The following is a 25,272-nucleotide window of genomic DNA, read 5'->3' as shown; positions in this document are numbered from 1 at the left end:
GTTATTTTTATATTGTCATGCTTGGGTCACAGATTTGCGCAGAAACACAGGAGGTTGTAGAGAGACAGGAACGTTATTCAAACACTGCAAACAAACCTTTGTCTCTTTTTCAAAAGTTTAAACTGTGCTCCATGACAAGACAGAGATGACAGTTCTGTCTCACAATTAAAAGAATGCAAACATATCTTCCTCTTCAAAGGAGTGCGCCTCAGGAGCACAGACTGTCAGAAAGTGAGAGAAAACCAAACAAATGAATAGGGCTGTTTGGCTTTTAAGTATGCGAAGCACCGAGGCACAAAGCTGTTGAAGGCGGCAGCTCACACCCCCTCCGTCAGGAGCAGGAAGAGAGAGAGAGAGAGAGAGAGAAACAAACAGTCAAAAATCAATACGTGCCCTTCGAGCTTTTAAGTATGCAAAGCACCGTGCAGCATGTCGCTTCACGAAGCAGCTGCACAAAAGATAGCAACGTGAAGATAATCTTTCAGCATTTTTAGACGAGCGTCCGTATCGTCTAGGTGTGCGAACAGCCCCCCTGCTCAATCCCCCTACGTCAGGATCAGAGAAAGTCAGCGCAAGAGAGAGAGAAAAGTAAGCAATCTAGCTTCTCAGCCATCTGCCAATAGCGTCCCTTGTATGAAATCAACTGGGCAAACCAACTGAGGAAGCATGTACCAGAAATTAAAAGACCCATTGTCCGCAGAAATCCGCGAACCAGCAAAAAATCCACGATATATATTTAAATATGCTTACATATAAAATCCGCGATAGAGTGAAGCCGCAAAAGGCGACGCGCAATATAGCGAGGGATCACTGTATTGTGAAAAAGCCACTGCATTAAATTTGAATGATAAAGAATAACAACAATGCAATGATGCATTAAAATAATGTAAGAGTAAGATGCAGTTACACCTTCTGTGCACTTTGTGAAGCATTTATGCTACTTGCTTTCTCGTGATGGTACTGACAGTGCATTTACTATATTAGGACTTTTTAAATTAATTCTGGCTGTGCAGGGCTTGGGTATTCCAACAACCTGTTATGACAGAGAGTGGCACGGTGGCGCAGTGGTAGGCTGCTGCCTCGCAGTTAGGAGACTCTGGTTCGCTTCCCGGGTCCTCCCTGCGTGGAGTTTGCATGTTCTCCCCACAGGTGCTTTGGTTTCCTCCCACAGTCCAAAGACATGCAGGTTAGGTGCATTGGCGATCCTTGTGTCGGTGTGTGTGTGTGTGTGTGTGTGTGTGTGTGTGTGTGTGTGTGTGTGTGTGTGTGTGTGTGTGTGTGTTCCTTGCGGTGGGCTGGCCCCCTGCCCCTGTTGGCTGGGATTGGCTCCAGCAGACCCTCGTGACCCTGTAGTTGGGATATAGCGGGTTGGACGATGGATGGATGGATGGATGTTATGACAGAGCTCAAGCAACTAGTACAAGAGGAAGTGCAAGTGGTGGGAATGCAGTAGCAAGGTACACGGATGAAATGGAGATGGGCTTTGGGCAGTAAGATCTCCTGGTCTGAGCTGTGGCAAGGTGAGCCCTTCTGTATTAACCTCTTGACACGGTCTGTTTACAACATCCTGCCCAGTCCAACCAGGTTAACTGTGCATCCTGTCCTATGTGGCAAAGAAAAGGGATTCTCAAGGACATCCTGAGTATTTACCCAAAAGCACTGGGTTAGGAGATCTATTGCTGGCATCATGACCAGGCACTTAAAGTAATTGCAGAAACTTATCTGTAGTGGCAAACACCAGACCAAATGCCTCGGACCAGTGAGTTGGAGAGAAGCCCAAACCACAGCCAAGAGCAGTGGTGGGGCTCTTGTGAACATCGACTGACTGGCAGTTGAAGGTAGACCTGGGGACGCAGCTTCAACTCCCAGACAACATCACGGAGACCACCCTGAGGTCTGACATCATCTTATTCTCAGAAACATCTAGAAGTCACGGCTTCTTGGAAAAAAAAAATGGAAGAAGCCCATAAGCACAAAAGAGTCAAATACTTAGGGCTGAAAATAGAGAGCCACTGGGTGGCAGACACGGTGTGTGCCTTTAGATGAGGGCAGCAGAGGGTTGGCAGCCTTGTCTCTGAGTAAGGCTTTCAGTCCTTTGGGCATCACAGGTGTGTAAGGCCATCAGAACCATCACAGACACAACAAACAAATCCTCCAGATGGCTGTGGAATAACAGAAGTGAACCGCGGTCACTTGTGACTTGGGCATCCTGGGCAAATGTTAAAAAACCTGAAACACCCGATGACCCCCAGGTGACGTCACTGATGAAGAGTCTAAATGCATCAGTTGACATTTGTTGTAAGCATTCGACAAGCACGGCACACTTGTTTGTGTCTCTTTTGCTGTAGAGCAGTCACTCGTTATACCGTATGTGTTATGCTAGTTGTAACTCACCAGGAAAACACAAACGCTCTCACCAGTACAAACTGGGACAGTCCTTAGGCTTGTGTAGCTTATGTGAAAATGTACTTGCTAACATGAGAAGGCCCAAAGAGTTACTAAATAGTGATCGAGAGCCCAAACATAGTCAGAACTGAGTGAAAGTTGTGACCAAAGAATAATTTCTATCTTTTCCAAAGCCTAAATGAGAAATCAGAAGTTGAAGTTGAAAGTCTGTCTACTCGAGGTCACAAATACACAATCCCCAGTGTCCTGGCCGTGCACACTGGTGACCTTCTGTACTGTCGTGCATATCTACGATCAAGAACCACAATATGGAGATGTATCATTTAAAACAGTGTGCCAATAATGTAAGATGTGAAGATGCATCAAGGACCTTAAGTATGTTTTAAAAATTGTTTGTGCAGAATTAGACTAAGCATTATTCAAAACTTTATGATAAAAAAGAATTTCAAAAACGGGACCAAACCGTGACATTGACTATGTTTTGTGGCCTTGACAGATGATTGTACCTTTTCAGTGTAAGCTTCCAGACCACAAGGCTCACTGGGACAAGAAGATGTGAGGAGAAAAATGAATAGCAAAACATAAGAAAGAAACTAAGGAAACGGTCTCTCAATTATGCGTACAGTAATCCCTTCTCTATCGCGGGGGTTGCGTTCCAGAACCCCCCGCGAAAGGTGAAAATCCGCGAAGTAGAAACCATATGTTTATATGGTTATTTTTATATTGTCATGCTTGGGTCACAGATTTGCGCAGAAACACAGGAGGTTGTAGAGAGAAAGGAACTTTATTCAAACACTGGAAACAAACATTTGTCTCTTTTTCAAAAGTTTAAACTGTGCTCCATGACAAGACAGAGATGACAGTTCTGTCTCACAATTAAAAGAATGCAAACATATCTTCCTCTTCAAAGGAGTGCGCGTCAGGAGTAGAGAATGTCAGAGAGATAGAGAAAAGCAAACAAATCAACAGGGCTGTTTGGCTTTTAAGTATGCGAAGCACCGTGCAGCATGTCGCTTCAGGAAGCAGCTGCACAGAAGGTAGCAACGTGAAGATAATCTTTCAGCATTTTTAGACGAGCGTCCGTATCGTCTAGGTGTGCGAACAGCCCCCCTGCTCAATCCCCCTACGTCAGGATCAGAGAAAGTCAGCGCAAGAGAGAGAGAAAAGTAAGTTGGGTAGCTTCTCAGCCATCTGCCAATAGCGTCCCTTGTATGAAATCAACTGGGCAAACCAACTGAGGAAGCATGTACCAGAAATTAAAAGACCCATTGTCCTCAGAAATCCGCGAACCGGCAAAAAATCCGCGATATATATTTAAATATGCTTACATATAAAATCCGCGATGGAGTGAAGCTGCGAAGCGCGATATAGCGAGGGATTACTGTATTCAATAATAGAACTGTAAAAATCAGACACTTGACAGATGTTTTCTGTCTGGTCTGCGTGACCTGCTAGTGAAACACACGCCCAGTGCTGACAGAGCCTTCACGTTCAGTGGGTTGCAATGCGCCTTTCCCTCCAGTAACCACTGCAGTGACTTTAAACAACTACAGTACATCTAGGAATAACAAAAAAATCACACACTTCCTGGAAAATGTGCCGTTTATCTCTGAGCAGCTCTGCATTTCTGCTCCTGATAAGCAGCACCAGTCCGTACCTGAGCTGTCCATCTCAGTAATGAATGCTTTCGTTTTGCAGGAAACAGATGGACGATGGCATCAAACGCACTTTGTGTTTCACACGCAGGATCCTCATCTGCTTCCCATTGTAAATGTGTACAACTTGCCAACAGCTAAATCTGGAGCACACTACCATCTTGAAGTTGGTCCAGTGTGTTATTTGTGAATTTCGATGAGGCTTCAAGCTACGTGACTTGATTCAGGGTTTGGATCTACAAAGCAATCCAGGCAGCCATTCACAAGTGTTTCAAAGGATTTCACGTGTGGATCTGAACTGCAGTGAAAGTCAAAGGTTAACTTGACAAGGTTACAGTGACAGACAGGAGGAGAGGCTGAAGGACTGAAGACTCATCTTCTTGGACCTCTTCTTGGAGCCTGTAAACACACAAGAAGGGTCTCCAATGGCATCTGCCAGGCATCTGGCGCGGCCTTTTCTCCACCCACGCAATCCAGTGAAACAAAGAGCTCCAAACGTGTCCAAATCTAGACAACGCGGAGCTCCATCTTTTATTATTTTATATATTTTATGTAAAAAAATTCATTTTAAGGTGCAATAGAAAAGATTTATAAAAGACTTGTGAAAAAAAAAGAATATACATTTTTCTGTATTTCATAACGTTTAGGTTATTCAGGGGTTCCTTTTTGTCATTTTTATATCTACCAATGCAGCTTGGGTCAGTACCAGGTAGCTCAACAACTGTGTGTACCTGACAATGTCCGTCACTTTTTAAAATGTTATATATTAAGTTATAAATTATTTTATTATATTTTAAAAGTAGAGTCATCAAATTGTTTTGATCATTGGCCAAGAGTGAACTCGCTATGTCACATGTCGACATTCACAAGATTTTCTTTCCAGCAGCGTTATAGTCAATACCAGATCCCCAATCTGTGTTAGAATGGCATAGTAAGCAGGTTTTGTACTTTCTAAAAGCATTTAAACATTCAAAGCTAGTGCTTAAGAAGGGGTCACTCAAGGGGTCTTACACCCCAGAATCTGTCTACCTCCCATTTCTTTTGGTGCTCGATGTTTGTGTTACTATAAACTGGTGCTGCAGCTCACACTCCAGACCTGAAAAGGCCCAACGCCCGTCCAGCCTTAAAAACACAAAACAACGGGGGACTCGCTCTGTGATGGGACGCGTTCTTTATGCTGCCGAAGTGTACTTTACATTCTTTGTACAATTTCAAAGAAAATCTGTTAAAAATTGGATCTTTTGTACAAATCTCCCCTACAGCTGTAATTATTATCTATAAAATAGTTTTATTAGTGTGCTTTTGTTGTCTGTTGACAAAAATGTGTATAATTGTGCAAGCTTTGTTGTAAACAGTGGATCCCTACCTGCTAATTTAATTTTATTTAAATGTTTATAAAACGTGGTTGTGATGACCTAGGAATATTTACTTTGTTTAAGAAATTGTTTTGTTTGTTTGTTTGTTTTTTTTTGTTTTGTTTTTTTGTTTTTTGCTTCAGTCCCCAACTGGTCTTGGAGTTTGAACAGAATCTGAATACGCTACAATATGTTCATGTGGTGCTCTTTTTCTTTTTTCACATCCTATACTGTACTGCATGGGTTTCTAAGCTCAATGATGGAAACTGTTTAAGCATTTGAAGAAGATGTGAAATGTTGTAATTTTGGTCAATGACATCTGCAGAATACCTCACACTTCAACCAAATGATGTGTTGCTTTTTTGTCTTTGCTGTTTTCTCCATTTAAGCACATCAGCCATTCGTGTCAATCAGCAGCCACTGCCTTGTCGTATTACTCGAACTTCAGTGTTGCATCTGTGGGTTCCTGTACCCACAACTCCAGTAACATCCATTGTTTCACATTAACTACATTCAAATGTTTAATAAAATATTGAAAATTAGACAAATAAAATGGATTTTTACATATAAACTAATGGTTCAAAACTTTGTAAGAAAAACCTGCCTTTGGTCTTCCAGCCCAGTTCTAAATGTCCTGTACGTTGTCTGCACTCTGCCCATTCTCTGCCAGCCTCCCATTCAAACAGATGGAAGTCCTCCACTCTGTCCTGCAGGCGGGTCACTCAAGATGTGGTCAGATGCAAGGAAAGGCACCACAGAGATGGAGCCCCCACGCTCAGTTATCTGGGGGCTGCCTCCAGTTTCTCACAAACGTTCTGTCACGGTGGCCTTTTGGTAGTGGTTTGATCGACACAATCACCAGGACATTTACTGTCAGATTCTGATATAATCCATTATGGGAGCTTAACCTGCGATCCTGAAATAATGTGGCAAGGAGTGACTGTGATAAATAAAAACCACACAAGGGGGGAAAAGTTGAATTTCAGGGAGTTTCATACTCAAGCATGAGCAGAGGGACATGCATTCTTAAATATGCAAGGTTGGTAAGAGATGATCTGCAATGGAGGCGAGGTGAGCAGAAGAAGGAGTGCTAAGCTGCTTTTTACAGCTTCAATGGGAGCACAGCAGTCAGTGATTCCAATAAAGGCTGGTAATCCTGGCCTTGACCTTTCAAATGCCAATCAGGCAGCAGACATCAGGGGAACGTTACATTTGAGTAAAGGCAGATAACTCCATCATCCCAGGCAAAGGGTATCCCAGTGTGCTTTACATCGATGGTCCTCAGACTCCGTCTTGATCCCTTTGTGGCCCTAAAGTTCCTCATGCTACCTTAAAACGAACAGCAGAAGTTGGCTGGGGTCCCAGGGACTGAACTTGAGAACTGCTGCTTCACATCAGGTCAGCCATGATGCCTTGTGGCATTTACCTCAATGAGCCAACAAAGTCAGTTTAATTATAAAGCGGGTAAGATAAAGAGCGCCTCTCTGTGACGAGGGACAATGACAACAGAGCAGCCCAGAGCAGGAATCAGAATGCCAAAGCTAACAGGTCTTTACAGCTTTATTAAGTCAATTGAAATCCAGAGAATAAGACAAGGATAAGCTCAGAACAGATTTTAAACTTCTATTAAATACAGAGACCACATAAATCGGCAACATTCCCTCTTCAGCTGTGTAGACAAACAGAAAGTGGATCTTCGGGTCACCGAGGGCACATGGCATGCCGTCCACCATCCACCGGCAGGTTGACTCCAGTGATGAAGGAAGCTGCGTCAGAGGCTAGGAATGCAATTGCCTGGGCAACTTCATCGGCTTGTCCTGGTCGCCCCAGCGCATGAGTCTCTCGGCATCGCTCCAGAAACTAGGAGTTCCATGAAGGGGAAAAGAAAAAGATCAATTTAAAATAAATTTGCACATTTTATCAACAATGTCACTCTGAAGCATCATGGGCTTGTTATGGCTTTGCTAATTTAGGGAGTAACAAACAACATGGGGGCACTCGCTACACTCATATGTGAGCTGTTTACAAAACAATTTATGATGTGTTTCGAAACGTCAGACAGACAGCCTGGGACTGCCATGATACGTGAGTAGCGGCTGACTGCGACAATGTTGGGGCCAGAGGGCAAGTGCCTTGGTGATTTACCAACACATTTTAACCATTTCCATGGTGACAGTCAAGAGGTGGAAGCCCAGATCTCCAAAAAAGAACATTCTGTGACCTAACAAGTGGCAGTGACTTTGCCCTCTGGCACTGCCACCATATAAGCAGGTGGTGCCTGTGACTTGAAGTCTTAAAAATGAAAATCCTAACGTGTGTTTTCCAACAGACAAGAATCTCACTCCTTGGCAGTCCTCGGACGAATGCCCAGGCTACAATGGCAGCAGGAACGGACAGTCCTCAAGGGCATAATGGAGGTAAGTGATGGGCGATTCAGTCCACTCCACTAAGTGGATTCTTTTAAACAACCTGATCAAATCATTTGATTCCTCCATAATCAAAATTAAATTAGTTGCAAATTTATTAATTATTTTATTGTTATTTATTAATTTAATTGCAATTTTTTTTAGATTAAATATTAAACATGCTGGTAATTCATATCGTATTATATTAAAAATCTTTGAAAGTGCGAAACATTACAATAGAGCAAAAATGCACAATTAAAATAAGACACTAAGTTCGAAAATCAGGAGTGGACAAGAATTGTAGCAAGTGATTCAGAGACTCAGTTTGTGACTCAAATGAAGGACATCATGCATCTCGCTAACAGGATCAGTTCTGACTCAAAACACTTAGATAGATAGATAGATAGATAGATAGATAGATAGATAGATAGATAGATAGATAGATAGATAGATAGATAGATAGATAGATAGATAGATAGATAGATAGATAGATAGATAGATAGATAGATAGATAGATAGATAGATAGATAGATAGATAGATAGATAGATAGATAACTTTATTAATCCCAAGGGGAAACTTTGTGAATGACAAGCATTTAAGGAGTCCTAAAAAGGAAAGAATTGTTCAAAACAGAGTGATCCTTTTACGCAGTTCAGTTTTGTGACTAATTTATTAAATGTACAAAATGACATAAACATATTAATATTATGTTTATAGAGTCTGTTCAAAACAACTCCAATAACAAATTGTACCAAACAAACCACTGATACATTCTATGAGGATACATCAAAAACTAAATTACGTGTTAATCACAATGAATAGAAAGCTGACAAAATGCAACACGTTTGCAATGGCTTATGGGTAGTTTGAACATGTAGAGTTTAGTTGAAGTCAAGGCCAAATCATCATGGATGCTCAATCATGCAGGATTGCACCATTGCTGAACAACACAGCATTGCAAGATGTCCTGCTGAAATTCACCACAGGCTGCTGGCCTGTGCAGATCACTAAGCTCTTCGGATACCCAAGTCATCGCACACCATGACACCTGCAGAGCCATAGCTGATATCCAAATGTGCAAGAGCAGTAGATAACGCAATCCGTCAGGCTTGTCTGATGAAGGCATTCGCCATGTCTATGTGGACTTGTGTGCGTGATGATGATGGTCGACCAGATTGAGCTTCAATGGTTACGCTTATTCTTCCCGATTTAAACCTTTCTACCCGTTCATAAACTATTTTAGTTGAGCTGTGCTGTTGTCACTTCCGTACTGAGCCAACATCCTTCTGTGAATTTCAGCAGGTTTCACTCCCTTTGCCCACAGGAATCTCCCTATGACATGTTGTTCAACAACGGTGCAATCACGCAGGAGAGGCTTCAACTAAACTGATGGCAGAGCACTGCGCTGTGTGTGTGTTGAAACTACCCAGAAGCCATTGTGTCAGCTTCTATGTGTCGTGGTTACAGCCTAATGTTCTCATTGCCTTTACTTTCTGATTTACCTTCATACTGTATACACCCATACATAACCAGCCTGGAACCACCACACTAAAATGATTTACCCTCGTAATATAATTGTTGCCTCTGCACCGCACACGAATGATGAACGACAGAATGATCACTGACCGAGTTCTTGTCCGTCAGTACTGATTCAGTTCTAACTACTAAAGAATCATAAGCAAACTGAAAGAGAATCACCCATCAGACGGGTGGCGCTTGTCAAATTAGCTTTAATCATCTAAATGAAAGCAGCAGATGGCATCACATATGCACTTTAGCACTCCTATGGAGTTCTACAGAATCGATTTGTTCATCTTCACAAATCGATTCCCACGATACAATGAACAGTCATTTAAAAAAACCAAATCACTGACGGAGGTTGAGTCTTCTACCAAGTGGTGCTGTGAATTGCCTTACCTTGGCATATTGTTCATCATTAAGGCCTGCGCGCTTATGGACTTCTGTGACGATTACACCAGGACTATAAAAGGAAGAAGACAAAACAAATGAGAATCTTAATTCCTGATGAATCCATTCTTCACATCCTTTTATTTTATTGTAATTTAAAGGCCATTTATTTTTTGATGGGTATGAACTAAACAAAAGTTTCAGCGTATTGAAGAGCAATGTAAGCAGCAGACAGGACTAAAAAAGATTAGGACAATAGACTCAAAGCACGCTGGGGCCACAAGGGAGCAGGATAAGCCACAGCTGACAGAGTGAATACCAAATCCTGAGCAGCCTGTCGTGAAAATGCAGGCTCTCTTTAAAGTTGCCCAGTGCCCATCAGCTCTTTCCATCTTCTCCACAAATGCATCATTTCCAGTGTCACAAAACACAGTAAAGACACCTTAGCAGCATGTAAACCATCTGTCCTTATTCTGAACCTGGTCATTCCCAGGCAGGACCACTGAAACATCCATCAGGCTCAAGACGGGAGCTCACCCGCACTCGAGAGTCCTCTGCCAAGTGGTCTGGGCCACAGGAACTGGACCACACAGGTGACAACAGAAGATGCAGACTACACACCAAGACTGCCCAGGCTCACAGTGCTGCCCATGCCATTCCATTAGAGAGACGTGAAGAGGATTTCATCCAGACAAGAGCTGGTCTTCTCCAGCCAGTATGTGCCAAGCAAACAGACAATAATATCCTGTAGCATTAGAGGGTAAGCAGGGGACCCTTATTGCATCTGTTGTTCCTGCGCATTTCCCAGGAGGCACTGCACAAGCATTAACTGTGTATTTGTCTCACATTGGGGCAGATGTGATCCTCAAATGAGGTTTGTGGTGACTGGCAACGAAAAGGCTCTGCCCACAGTGGTTCTTCCTAAAAATGTGCTCCCCAATTTCCTCCAGTCTGTGCACTTTAAACATTTGGGGCTGCAGCGTCCCATTTCTACTCCTGTATTCCTGTACAGGAAATAGAAAAGGAGGATTGTAGCCATCAGGTCAGGAGCACAAGGTGACTGGAGCGTAATGATTCACTTGTGTGTAACAGAGCTGCTCTCCACTCAGATTTATGTATCTGAAAGGTCTAGTGGCCCAGCCACTGTTAAGCGTCACTCATTCAAGGCTGTCTCCAGACTAGCGTACTGTGGGCCTGGCGCTACTTCACCCTGATTCTCTAAACACACACACACAAGTCCCCGCACTGTTACTAAAGAGACCTGCGCTCAGCGCACAAACACCAAACACTTACCACACTGAATTGACGCGCACTTCTTTTGAGGCCAGTTCTGGAAAGACAAAAAGAGAAATTCACAAGTGCAGCCCCTCCTAGTTGGGGTCCTCGAGTTCAGTTTTGGTAATTAGAAGCCAATCCTCAAACCCAATAACCAAGCTGATAGATAACAGAGCTTATTGTTTCTTTCAATGGCTGTCAAACAGAGCCAGGCGATATACCAATCATTTAAGAAGCCCTCACCAAACTAACTTTGCTCATGTTGATATGTTTGATAAAAGCTCTCCGTCCCAGTCGTAACATCCAGTCACATGCGTCCACCTCGTCCTGTGCTTAGCGGCGAGAGGGCCCATGACAGCACGGGTGCTTACGCTGAACTTATGCTGAGCTCCATGACGAGTCAGATACAAATGAAGACAAGCAGAACAAGACAGAAAACAGAACACTGAACTAACGGTCGTAAACTCTGAAGAAAAACCAGTGCAGCGGTTAAACGTTACATGAGCAGCTTGTCTTCTGACATGAAAGCACAACCAATTTGTGGAATAGAAGCAGGGGGCGGCCAAAGAGTGACACTGACCAGTGTAGTTACGGCCAAAGCAGCAGCAGCAGCAGCAGGCCTGAACAGAAGCATTCATGAGCACCGCGCATCTGGCCAAAGACTCGGGGAGATGGAAAGATACGACCAACACTGGTCCATCCTTCACTTTGAAACTTCACAAGGGATGTAAGATGTTCATTTTCTAATTTCTGAAAGCAAAACACACATAAGTAACTTAGCTTTTACCGTAAGTCAATGTAAAAGTGTCAACGTTTTTCATAAAATGTATATTATTTCTAGCATACTGTTGGAAATTTAGAAGAGACACTGATGTAGTTAGCATTCCATTAATGTTTGGCCTGCTCAGTATTCAAAATTGCAAATGTGCTTGTGCAGTTTGTTAAAATGTTGCATAAACGTTAATTAAACATTCTTGTTTTTGGTCCACAAATCATGACACTGAGATGCCTATCAGTAACACACGAGTTTAGATGTGCGTCTGCCATGACAACTCAACACTGTCAACTAGGAGGCGTATTGTTATTGATGTGAAATTCACGTGCGGTCCCATCGCCCAGACCTACTCTTTATTAAACTGTGGAGGTTTCTTTTAGGTGGTGGGCTGCTGGCACCCTTCTCATTTGCATGTCATTGTTGTTTGGCCGCTGGTTAAGAAAACAAGACGCCATTAAAGCAGACGTCACATTACGCAACTTCTAGTTGGAGGGTCTGTTAGTCTTGCCAACTGTCCCCAGAATGTGTCAGTTTACTTGAACGATGATCACTGGTGACTGTGTGAAGACTTCCTAGCACCGTTATGCTCGCCCCTATTCCTGACAGTCAACAGCATGCTGCCCGACAGAGCCAGCGCTGTGCAAAGGGTTAACAGCTACGGTGAGTGACCACAATCTCAGCCCTTTCTTTTTAATTTTTTCCATTCTACTGTGGTACATAAAACACGAGACATCAGACAGACGAGCTTCTCTTCTGTTTACAAGGTCCAAAACAGCTGCGTTTCTTATTGTCGCTGCATTATATGCAATGAGCATGCATTGGGGGTCCGCTCTCAAGCACACACAGCTCACCCAACGACCAAAGACAAATTCAAATACGTCTGATTTGACTGGCGGGAGTCGCAGACTACTTGGGCTGAGTTGTTGGGTAGGTCAGAATACACAACTGAACTTCTCAGGAGTGCGGAGACGACAACTCAATAAAATGAAGTAAATGAAGACTATGACCGGAAATGTTGTCTAATGTGACATGCTGTGAAAAATAACAGAGACGTTTAAGTCAAAAAGCAGCAATAAAGGGATGAGAATCTTAATTAAATGAAGCACACTGGGTTTGAGCAAAAATGTGGCCCTCCGCGCCCAAACCTGAGGACCCCATTAAAGTTTTGGTATTTTTGAAGTCAAAGTTATTTCTTCACAAATATGCTGTATATGCGTTTGCCACAAGAAATTCTGTTCTAAAGTTAAGTGCTCTGTATAAATTAAAAAAAAATATTAGCCCACACTGGCATTTTACAATGGAGGCTATGAGGCACGGAACACCACTGGAAAATGAGCGTTTAAAAACTTACCGATGAAGCAGCAAAATTCGACATATGAAAACATCCCCACTGGGTTTCTGAGGCATTTTCTGGAAATAATCATTTTATCACATATTCTATTCTATAAGTACTACTGTTCTCATGGTAATGATACATTTTCCATTCAATTCTCACATAAATATAAAAGTAAAATCGAAATGAAACCAACCCATGTGGCGGGAAATTTATTGTGATTCTATCTTTCAAGTGGAAACCAAGCCACAGGGGGGTTACATAGGAAGACTAAGTGGTGAGCGCTCGTGGACTTCAGTTAAAATGACTGAATCTCATAATCAAAAATAACACATACGCACTATTTCACAATGTCTGTGCAATTTCAAGACGCTCAATAATACTCGACAAGCCATCTTGGACATTTTGGTAAGTTTTTAAGCTCCGTGCACAATTTCACATGGCAAATGCAAATACTGCACATTTGGGAAGAAACAGCTAAGACCAAACTTATCTTTGAAGTGACAAACGCTTACTTTCAGTGTTCGGCTGTAGTGGCCTGCTCTGCATTAGACACCAAGGGGCACACGCCTTTCATTCACCGGATGGCACATCCTGACCATACGCTGGCCACTGCTTTGAAAATGTGCCCATTTGTTCGTAAGCACTTACCCAGGGCAGCACAGCTGGTCAGCTGGTCAATCGCAGACTTGGACATGCAGTAAGCCAACACACCAGGAAACTAACAAGAAGCAGATAAAGAAATTAGTAAAGTCAAACAAAATGTCACATGAACATAGGAGTACTGCGACCGACGAGAACTAAGAACGTATTAAAACACACAATTTAATAGAAAACACAAAGCAGTGCATCACCCGATACAAATTTCACAGTTGACCCCTCGAACACTCAAACTGTGCCACTGGGAGCACATCAGATTTCTCCATTGGCTCGGATTGGACTGCAGTGGAGAGGCCAGAGTGGACATCGGAGGATTTTCATATTCACTGGGCCAACAATTCAACCTGCGTGCAGCGACAGGGAGGAGCGATGGCCGCCCTACACCCTCTCGTCTAAATGAGTGCAGGACGCAGGATTCAACTCCCAACAAATGGACGACTGCTGCAGTTAATTCAGACCCCTGAATGACAGGCAAACGCTGAGCCCCTCAAACTGTAAACACGCTCAGAGCATCTCACTTAAGAACCAGGAATCAAAATCTCGGGGAGTACTGGCAGCACAGCCAGCGCCCCATACAAACACTCGACATCCCCCCTTTTGTGCCATTTGAACAGCATTAACTGCAAACTTTTTACTAATTAACATCAGTCCGGCCATCAGAGCAGTACCCCTTAGGTGGCACCAAACGTGCGGAGTGTCTGCCTATTATAGTGTATTGTTTGAGGACACTTACTGATCTTTGTCCATTAACACTGGAGACGTTCACAATGCAGCCTTTGGTGCGGATGAGGTGAGGCACAGCAAGATGGGTGAGCTGGTAAACACACCTGGAAGAGACTTCAATGATTACCACAGAAACAGATTATACATTTGGACACCAATATGCTTAAGGCAGGGTCACGTCACGCGACTTTTCAAGCAATTTTTCAGTCGCAGACTTCATTTCCATAATCTTAGAGAGTGTGGGGCGGGCGTGGTGTGCTCTCATCTCCATAACTGGGCCTGATTAACTCAAACTGGCTTGTTAAGTGACAGAGGTGGGCTCTGACGATCAGTGAGTACTCACAATGCATATAATGCAGCTACAAGGAATAAGGAAGACGAGTGTTTGGGGCCTGACAAAGAGAACAGCGGCTCGTCTGTCTGATGTCTCCTGTTTTGTGCACCAGAACAAGCCACCATCAGGCAACAAAGACGACAAGGTCACAATACTGGAAAAATGTTTGTCTGCATTCTTTATTCCTCGTTGCTTCATTATAAGCACTGTACTTTGGGGGAGCGCTCATTGGCTGTCAGCTGTCTCAAGGTCACAAGCCCACCCCAGCGACTTAAGACAAAACCAAACCCGTCTGATATTGTCAGGACAAGCTGCAGGATGCTTGGACTAAGTTTGCATGTACATAAAACTAAACGACTGGCGATCACAAGGCCTGCCTTCAACATGCCAAGATTATAAAAATAAAGTCTTCAACTGAAAATCGCTGCAAATCTCATGTGATGTGACACGGCCCTATAGGAGAAGTTTAGTATTTTTCAACTGCAAATTATTTCTTTACAAACACGGTGCACAAGCGAATTGTGTGCCATAGTCCAGCGTTGTCTATCTCTCCATTATAATAAAAATCTTGTAATCTTTTTAGTTAGCCAATAAAAGGTGTCACTTTGCTTGGCTTTTCTCTACATTCATAATGGCTAACACCCTATTACTAAAAAAAATCTTGGAAGGCTTGGAAGGAGACGAGACGCGATCTTCTCAGAGACACTTTTAATGTCCTGCGAGACAAGGCAGTGAGACAAAAGGACGGCTGCTGTACAGGATTTTAAATGTTCGAAGCGCTGCACGAGATGCAGATCACAAGCCAGAAGCTGATCGAGCAAAGAGGATGGATCACCGTTTAAAAGGGGGTCTCGGAGGAGCGACCACGTCTCCTTCGTGTGCGTCCAGCCCCCCTCTTCACAACGCCAGAGGCAGAGACGCCAAGTGGCTGGCGCATAGTGTGCCCCGGTGGGGAGGGAGTGGGAATAACTAATTTACTACAGCTTTATTACTGGCAAATATCAAGAAATAAAAAATGAATGAAATGAAAATAACAGTCTCTTTAAATTGCATATCCGGTCAACCAAACCTGGAGGTGGGCGAGCGAAGTGAGCAGTAAACTTCAAAAAAAATATCTTAGCCACACTGGCATCTTACATTGGAATATTCAGGACATGGGTAAAGCCTTAAAGCTTACCGAACACGTCCATCTTCCAAGCCAAGACAGTTGTCGAGTGTTGATCTGCAGCTTGCGATTACACCGACATTGTGAAAGAGTTCACGTGGGTCATTTTTGAACAAAAGGACAAAAACAGCAATATTAGGAGACTCTGCCATTGTTAAAGGCGGCCAGCTGTGTGCGCTGCCTCAGCACTTCACTTTCAAAGTGATCTCCTCCAAATGATGCTAAACTTTGTGCCATGTGGATGCTTTTGTTTAAATTTACTTCTGTGTTTATGTGTGAACTCACGCAAGTGAACAGAAAGTGTTTCCTTACCTTGAGAAAAAAAATGACCAGGAACAGGCGATAAAACGATTACTTACAGATCCCTTTTGTTGTCACATACTTTGCGTTGGGAACACAGAAGGCTGGTTTTCTTTTACCGAAACTCAAAACAAGATGCATTCGGTGAGTTTTAGGCTTTTATTTTCTGGTGGTGCTTCATGTCCCATTGCCATCATAGATATATTTATTTTTTTAACTTATAGAAAACACTGGACTTTGGAACGCAATTTTGTGCAGCAAATGCATATATACACCTGGTTAGTGAAGAAACAACTTTAACTTGAAAAATACCAAACTTATCCTTAAATCTGACATACCTGCACCTTCTAGTCACACAAGACGACGTGCTCAGGTGACAAGACCTGCAAATGCAGTCGTCGAGTTTGACATCCCCTCCAACTAGAAGGCGTGTAACGTGACATTGGCTTAAGACTCCGAAGCACTTTCAGCACTTTTCACTCATGCCACCCCGCACTCACTCAGACATACCATGGTGGTCCACAGCGCTCACATATGTCATTCTCATAGGTAAATGTGCCAGGATTCTGAAAGGTGAACAAAAGGTTGGAGCGCCAGCTGCCTGGCCTTTTGTTTTATTTATTCCTTCAGTATACAGCAGTGGTCAGTAATAGTTGAGTGTTGAGTTTATGTATTTTAATTCTTATATTTGAAGCATGTGCTCCACTTCCAAAGGCCCATTTTGAGACAGAAACAACTTTACAGAGGTGGGAAAACAGAACATATGAGGTAGCAGTTACCCTACTGCATCATGCAGTTGTTTCTAGAAGCTCCAGGGCCCTGAGTCGCCACAAGAAGTCATCACGGCTTCATTGCCAGTTTGTTGATCGTGGGCCATCCTGCTTCCTTCTCTGATACAAAAGCAGCAGCGGTCAAGCATGCCATGATGGTTAAGATTGGTTTGATCAGTCAGGAGAATGCAGCAGTGCTCAGAGGGTTTAACCTGGAAATTCTGTTATGTTTACATGGGCACCAACCCTGAAATATCCTGAGAAACAAACGAGGGATCAGCAAGGGAAACTGCGCTGCAGCGGGGCTACATAATTAGAGGTATTTTTTGTTGTGTGTGTGCTGAATTGCGTTTTGTTTTCATCGTCCCGTTTACTATCATGTATGTGTGTATAAGTAACGGGGGAATGACGATGAAGGGAGGCCGCAACCCCGAGATGGGAATTTCCTGTTTAATCATCCAATGCCATCCGGGACATTCAGTTTTAAACGAGAGGACCGGAAAAGAAAAGAGGCGAGGAGAGAGAAAGGAGATCGAGAGAAGAAAGAAGCCGCTTTACGCATTCATTTTCCAATTCATCGTGCAATTCCATTGCCTGCATTTTCAGTATCCGGATCATCATCACGACAACCAGTGCAGAGGAACCCCGGGGTTTGGATTCCTATCAGCCATTGCTGAGGACTTACACGGTGAGATCAGTTTGTATTTTGGGAAGAAGCAAAATATCACTTCAGCCAACACTGAATTACCGCCAGACTTCATTAGCTTTGGACTCATTTATCACATACATTTCAACGGCTGTTTATCATTAATCTGTGTTTGTGTTCTGTATTAATTAATTTATTGTTTAGGGGCAAAGAAGGGTTTATGTAAATATTATTACTGTTTATTTGTGTGTTCGTATAAATAATATACTGTACATACTAGGAGGCAAAGCCCCCTGCTCGCCCACATATATATAATCATTCACTGGTGTCTTTGGGATAGCGGTGAATTGTGTGCACATATATATATAGTATTGAGTATTTGTCTGTCCTTGTGTGTGTATATATACTGTAGATGTATCCACTGTCAATATATCTGCACTTGACTTTACATTGCTGACTTGTAGTGCCTGTTATTTCGGCATTTGGGGGAAAAAGGACTATTAGTAAGGAGTACGGCTTGTTATGTACTACCAATAGTCTTGGTAGTGTAGTTGCTGGTCTGGGTAAAGGGGTCGGCCATTACAGCACGGTCAACAATCTTGGGATTCCTGACCATGCCGTCTACCTAGGAGTTCACTGGTAACCTCCTTGGAAATCCTTTACATACAAACAGTGTACAATACTCACAGACATGGCGATAGCCATTAAGATAATAAAGTGGACGATGGGTTGGGTTAACCTCACTCTACCTGACATTGGTGTTCATCACTCTGTCGAACTGCTCCATGTCTGTAGTTTCAATGCTTCCCATTGCGAGAATTCCTGCACTGTTTATCAGCACATCCAGTTTTCCAAAATGTCCAATCGTCTTGTCTATGGCATCTTTCACAACTTCTTCATCTGTCAAATCTCCGGGCACTAAAAGTGGCTAAAATTGAAATTAGAAAGGCAGATAATCATCTTAAAAAGATAAAAGGAAACTCTGCACCATCAAACAAAGTCACCAGTTCTATTCATCTCATTCTTCCAAAATTACATCAAATTAAAATTTGAAGGTCTAAAACGTTTCACTGTCTACTACACTGCTTAGTGATTTCTTCCACATGTCTATGGATCTCTATGTGAAGAAAAACTTTTGAATGTTTTTGTGGCATCTACCCCTACCAACTTGTCATCTGTGTCCTTGCGTTCTCGTTGAACTCATTTAAAATTCGCAGCAGGGGTCCACTGCACTAATGCCCTCCATATTTTTGAACAATTCCATCTTGACACCTCTTAATCCACATTGGCTTAAGCTAAAACGTTCAGACTCGGCCTGGTCATGTCTCACTGGACTTTCTCTAGGGCTGCTATGTCTTTTTTATAATACGGAGACAAAAACTGCACACAGTACTGCAGGTGAGGCCTGATTGGTGTGTTATAAAACTTAGGCAGAACCTCACGTGACTTGCACTCAGCCCATTGTGATTTGAATATATTCTAACACACTGTTAGCCTTCTTGAATGCTTCTACCCGCTGTCTAGATGTAGACAGTGACCAGTCCACTAGAACGCCTTGGTGCTTCTCATACGGTACCCTTTCAAATTGCAACCAACCCATTGTGCATTTACATTTTACATTCTTACTTCCTTTACCTTAGATTTTTCTGACATTGCACTTGCCACACATCTATCCGTGCGTGTCTGAATCTGTCTGTAACGATTCAACTAATTCTAGTGTGCCTCTCATGCCACCTAGATTAGCATAACAGGATACTAAAAAGAGCAGCAGCCCCAGCACTGACCCCTGATGGACATCTCCTAAATGTATCTTCATTTATTACTAGCTAGGTTACCTGTAACAGAATACAGTTAAAAATACGCGATGTCTTTTGCTTTACATGTACCCTCAGCGCTCCTCCTACAATGTTTCTCGGTATCCTAACGTGTCTCAACCTCTCTTTCCCAGCGATTCATCCCTTGATCTCATGCCTGCATCTCAGACTCTGTCATTTTGAGGTGCATTGCTCACCTCCTGTCTACTTTTTGACTACCAGCAATGGCAGACAGGCCCCCATTACTTGATGTGAAAGGCATTACAGTGATCCCTCGCTATATCGCAATTCGCCTTTCGCGGCTTCACTCTATCGCGGATTTTATATGTAAGCATATTTAAATATATATCGCGGATTTTTTGCTGGTTCGCGGATTTCTGAGGACAATGGGTCTTTTAATTTCTGGTACATGCTTCCTCAGTTGGTTTGCCCAGTTGATTTCATACAAGGGACGCTACTGGCAGATGGCTGAGAAGATACCCAGCTTACTTTTCTCTCTCTCTCTCTTGCGCTGACTTTCTCTGATCCTGACGTAGGGGGATTGAGCAGGGGGGCTGTTCGCACACCTAGACGATACGGATGCTCGTCTAAAAATGCTGAAAGATTATCTTCACGTTGCTACCTTCTGTGCAGCTGCTTCCTGAAGCGACATGCTGCACGGTGCTTCGCATACTTAAAAGCTCGAAGGGCACGTATTGATTTTTCACTGTTTTGTTTTTCTCTGTCTCTCTCTCTCTCTCACCCTGCTCCTGACGGAGGGGGTGTGAGCTGCCGCCTTCAACAGCTTTGTACCGGCGGTGCTTCGCATACTTAAAAGCCAAACAGCCCTATTGATTTGTTTGCTTTCCTCTCTCTTTCTGACAGTCTCTGCTCCTGACACGCACTCCTTTGAAGAGGAAGATATGTTTGCATTCTTTTAATTGTGAGACAGAACTGTCATCTCTGTCTTGTCATGGAGCACAGTTTAAACTTTTGAAAAAGAGACAAATGTTTGTTTGTAGTGTTTGAATAACGTTCCTGTCTCTCTACAACCTCCTGTGTTTCTGCGCAAATCTGTGACTCAAGCATGACAATATAAAAATAACCATATAAACATATGGTTTCTACTTCGCAGATTTTCTTATTTCGCGGGTGGCTCTGGAACGCAACCCCCGCGATGGAGGAGGGATTACTGTATTCATATTCTTGTCAATACTTTTATTGTTTGAAGGCAAATTTCCTCTGTACCCTTGTGTGTGTCGACCTATCCTGCCCAACACTTCCTGTCTCAATGGTGTTTGACTAAGCAACCACAGTGAAACTGACAAATCAGACCAAAAACAAACTGGCCAATCAGATCAAAACCAAACTGACCAATCAGATTTCTCAAAAAGACCAGACACACACACACACACACACAGAGCTGTCAGTGTTTTATTAAACAGATAGATCGATGACCTTTCCCTTACTTCTGCCTGTTTCTCTATGTGACTGCCCCATCTTTTTTTTTCTTCTCTTCCAGCCCAATGCCACTATCTATTTAAGTGCCCACCTTGAATGCCCCCCACTGCTCATTATCTTTGATTTCTTCCTAGTACAAATGCTGTTTGGTTTCCACTCATTCTACCTGACCGGATTCCTTTTCTAATAAACTCATTTACTTATATAATTTCAGAAACAACAACCCTAGTGAAATATTTAGTGTCTAACTTACACTTCTAATGGAAGACCACCTCCCTAACTGCAAGCGCAGCTTATTTTATCTCATGCAAGTAAAAAATCTTAATACATAATTCGCCAGTCTCCTCACTCACTCACTCACATCCGTCCGAAGCCGAATGCGCAGTCGCCTTCTGCACTGCTGCCCGAAAAACCTTACGAAACCAACATTACGGCAGGTGGCGGATTTACGGCCGCGAAAATTCAAAGAGAAAGGCGACTTCGACCGACATCCAACCCCAACATCGCGGGAGGCGGCGGATTTACGGCCACAAAAATTGAAAGAGAAAGGCGACTTCGATTAAAGCTCTTGAGGCTTGAAAGGCGATTTCAACTACAGCTCGAGGCCTAATTACGCATTCATTCAATACACCTATATCAGGTTTGTGGTGCTTATACTTATTACTATTCCACTCGTGCCCGTTTCATCTTACGTTGTCGAAACGGGCTCTTTGCCTAGTAAATAAATAAATAAAACACCGCACAACTCCTTAATGGCAAACAAAATAAAGTTTTTGGAAGAAATTACAAAATTCAAATTAACGTGCAACTGAAATCACAAAGAAATAGCACAGACCACAGCTCCATGCTCAGTTCACAAAGGATCATGTAAAGAATACTTTAATTTGTCAGCTTCACACCCTAAAAGGAGGATAGGCGATGGAGGACTGAACAGCCATTTCACATCACTGTAACATAACGCGACACATTTTCAGACCCTTTAATTCAAGTCCAAGTCATGGAGATCCAAATCCTACACTGGAGAGACCCTGGATGGGGCACCAGTCCACTGCAAAGCCCACTCACTCACACACACACACACACCCCAATGCACATGCTGGGTCAAATTAGAATCTCAGTCTATCTAACAATTCATCTATGGGATGTGGGATGAAAACTACAGTACTGGAGATCAAACCGATGTGCAGACACAGAAAGAAAGCCAGGCAGACAATAGCAAAGCAAGGGGTTCAAACCCTGGGACTGTAAGACCGCAGTGCTAATCATGTACTGTGTCACCGCTATGACCTTTATGTGACAAAACGACAATCCAGTAGCTAAAAATCAGTCAAAAATATGAATAAAGGATCCAAAGACTATGAATGGCTGTAGAGCAGATGCAGTACAGCTGTTGAGAGGACAACTCTTCAGTGACTGAGATGCTGGAAGAGGAGTCATGCAGGATGTAATGATACGAGGGACAGCTCACAGGGACCAAATTGTTTTGCCTAGAAGGCCAAATGTCTAGATACTGACAATGGTGTCATGCAGGAGAAAGCAGAGGTAGTCGGTAACTTAGAACCAACTTTATGATGTGGATGAACATGCAAGCTCCATGGAAGCTGTAAATGAACTTTCAAAAATGCTTTTCTGCCACTGGTTGGAAAATTTTACAAACCCAACTTCATAAGCATTCCAGCAGTTACCTCAGCGTGGCCAACTTCCGCACATTGCTGGGCTACTTTCTTGAGATTTTCGACATTTCGGCCATTAAGGGCCAGTTTTGCTCCTAACTTTGCAAATAAGATGCTTGTGGCTGCCCCGATTCCTGAGCTGGCTCCTGTAATCAGCGTCACTTTTCCTTTCAGTGAGGAAACCTGCAACAGAACAAATAAAACACAAATAAGAAGAGCATTAGAGAAGTTCACTCAACCTTTCATTTCCTAAGCATACATATTTGAGGTTTGGGGTCATGGAGCGTGGAGTCTGTTACATCAGTTTTTAGGTGCAAGTCTGTAATCAACCTGGGATGGGGCACCAGGACACTGCACCCATCAGCCAAACCCACAAGCGTTTGGGAAGAGGGAGGAAAGCTGAAGAAAACTTGTGCAGATGTGCAGACAGCATGCAAACTCCAAACAGGCAGAATCTGAACCTCTAACAAAAACATAAAATCTGTAGTGTGCCAAACAAGGTGCCTCCAAGAACAGAAAGTGGTTAGCCTAGATAAGAAGACGTCATGTTCCATGACCGAAGGATTCTTTTAGCCACCACCAGCTTTACTACTTGACCCCAGGTAATTGGCTCCACTCGCCAGCAGCACTGCCTGCTTGTCTGAGATCAGCACCTGCAACAGAAGGCGTCACATCAGAGAACGTTTAGAGCGACTGGTGAGGCAGCCTGCTGTCGACGTGGCTGGACTGAAAGCCTGAGGCTAAGGATCAGCCCGGACACACTGTGTGACCCTCACACTGTCACTTCACCTGTCTGGACTCCCCCAGTAATCTTCATTAAGATGCTTCAGAGGGTTTTGTTTTTTTTGTTTGTTTTCTTAATCCTTTTATTTGGAAACAAAACACTGCAACACAACACAACTCAATCAAACAATTAAAAGTCACATAGCAAGTACAACAGTATGCTTCACAAGTGACCTATGACCCCCAGCATTCAAGCCGCACCTGAGCTGAAGTGCCATACCATTAGACAAGCTACACCTCTCTAAAATGCTTTTGTTACACAGGATAAAACAGCAAGGCCAACAAAAAGTGTCGGCACCGGTCAGGCATGTCTCCCTTACAATTACATTAATGATTTCCTATAAAGGTTCTGAAAATGTTCTGAACAGATCCACATAAATGTTTTCCATTTTCATAAAATATGCATCATTTTCCTACCAATAAACAAAAAATGAATTGGGATTATTCCACCTGAACAAATTCAGTCCTTGTGCAAGTAGTGCAGTGTAACATATTAAAACTGATTTTAATAGCTTTAGGAGTGATTTTAAATCCAATGCTATCCAAGAGATGTACACAAATATTTTGCCTAAAATGATTTAAATGTAAGACACTTCCAAAACCGTTCACATGTTTTCCAAGAGTGTCAGGTTTCATCCAACAGATGTATGGTATATCTGCAGTGTTTTGTGGACCTGATTTGATCAGCACAATTCAAGCAGTCTCTTTAACATGAAAGCGAGGGGGCGACGGTGTTAACCACTGCGCCACCGCGCCGTTCTGGACCTCCAGGGTGCAAACTGCGCTGCAATTTTAATATAATTTCCTAAACGGCACTATATGCTGAACTAAGTGCCTCTGCTCTAATTTTGCATGACATGAATAACAAATCATTTACAGAATGCTACAACACAAGCGACGCTGCAGCGCTGGAGAAGCGCGGAACGGCAGACAAATTAATAATAATAATAATATTTATTTGTATAGCACATTTTCATACATCGTCGCATTCTGAGTGCCTAGGAGAATCGCGCTGATGACGGCTCCTTTCCGTCAGAGAACACTGCGCTCGCGAGGCGGCTTTTTGACGGCAGTGACAATATGAGTGGCCATCAGCTAGACCAGAGGCGCCAGGCCAGTCTCCCAGACGACGACGCGCCACCGCCGGCAGCGGGCGTCACTGAGCCCTAACAGGAGACGCCGACCTCCGCGTGCGCACCACCACGTGGCGTTAACACGGCCTCGAAAACACCTAACTTCACAAAGCTCCGTCACATTTCGACAGACACTGGAAAGAGTACCTTGGAAGCTGCGGTTTGTCCTTCAGCTGACATGTCACCCGGTCGACAGAGGCGTATAATTCGTCAAGCGACTGCTCACAAATTGGCAACGTACGTGGCGCCTCTACGTTGCTAAGACGACAGATACTGAAAATGAGGGTTATTTTTTGTAAAAGTGGTTTGTGTCAGTTACGATGTTCTTAATGTTTACTTTAAAAAAGTTTTTCAAAAATCTGATTTGCAGATCTGTCTTTATTCTACACGAGCCAATTGTAACGAACGTCCGGTTGGTGACGTTGAGATGCCGTTAACGCGATTGCATTGGCTCGCATATTAACCATCGCTAGAAAGGCGCGTATTCAGCAGATCTTCAGGATTGGACGGAGTTCTCCTTTCAGCTCCTCCCATTTACGAAGTTTGCGCCTGGCCCCGCCCTTATTCTGTCCTTCACTCCCCAATACTATTCACTTGCAGAGCCACAGCACCATACGTCATCGCAGTGACCGGAGACATTATGGGCGACCCGCAGTTACAGACCCGGAAGTGGCGTCACCGTCGTTTCTGGACCGACTTCGTAAAATTACTTTTGGAA

The 25,272-nt window shown here is 43.3% G+C and overlaps 2 protein-coding genes across 2 annotated transcripts in view; one reads left to right on the top strand and one right to left on the bottom strand.

The window, feature by feature from the left end:
* Positions 1-5,489, top strand: part of col27a1a (collagen, type XXVII, alpha 1a) — a 370,467-nt gene extending 364,978 nt beyond the window's left edge. Inside the window, 1 exon segment of the mRNA XM_051931755.1 lies at positions 4,105-5,489. Coding sequence (XP_051787715.1) covers positions 4,105-4,251 — 147 coding nt within the window. The 3' untranslated portion in view covers positions 4,252-5,489.
* A 1,469-nt stretch (positions 5,490-6,958) lies between these two features.
* On the bottom strand, positions 6,959-24,984 carry zgc:101858 (uncharacterized protein LOC449555 homolog). The gene is made up of 8 exons (XM_028809241.2): positions 24,702-24,984; positions 22,651-22,821; positions 18,461-18,639; positions 14,507-14,600; positions 13,765-13,834; positions 11,024-11,060; positions 9,740-9,803; positions 6,959-7,276 (listed from the first exon to the last, which is right to left on the bottom strand). Exons 1-8 carry the CDS (start codon positions 24,732-24,734, stop codon positions 7,118-7,120), a joined length of 807 nt encoding a protein of 268 aa, XP_028665074.1. The 5' UTR covers positions 24,735-24,984; the 3' UTR covers positions 6,959-7,117.
* Between the last annotated feature and the right edge of the window lie 288 nt (positions 24,985-25,272).

Source organism: Erpetoichthys calabaricus, chromosome 9 (assembly GCF_900747795.2).
Source record: "Erpetoichthys calabaricus chromosome 9, fErpCal1.3, whole genome shotgun sequence".
Taxonomy (NCBI): domain Eukaryota; kingdom Metazoa; phylum Chordata; class Cladistia; order Polypteriformes; family Polypteridae; genus Erpetoichthys; species Erpetoichthys calabaricus.
This window is presented reverse-complemented; position numbering and strand designations above follow the sequence as displayed.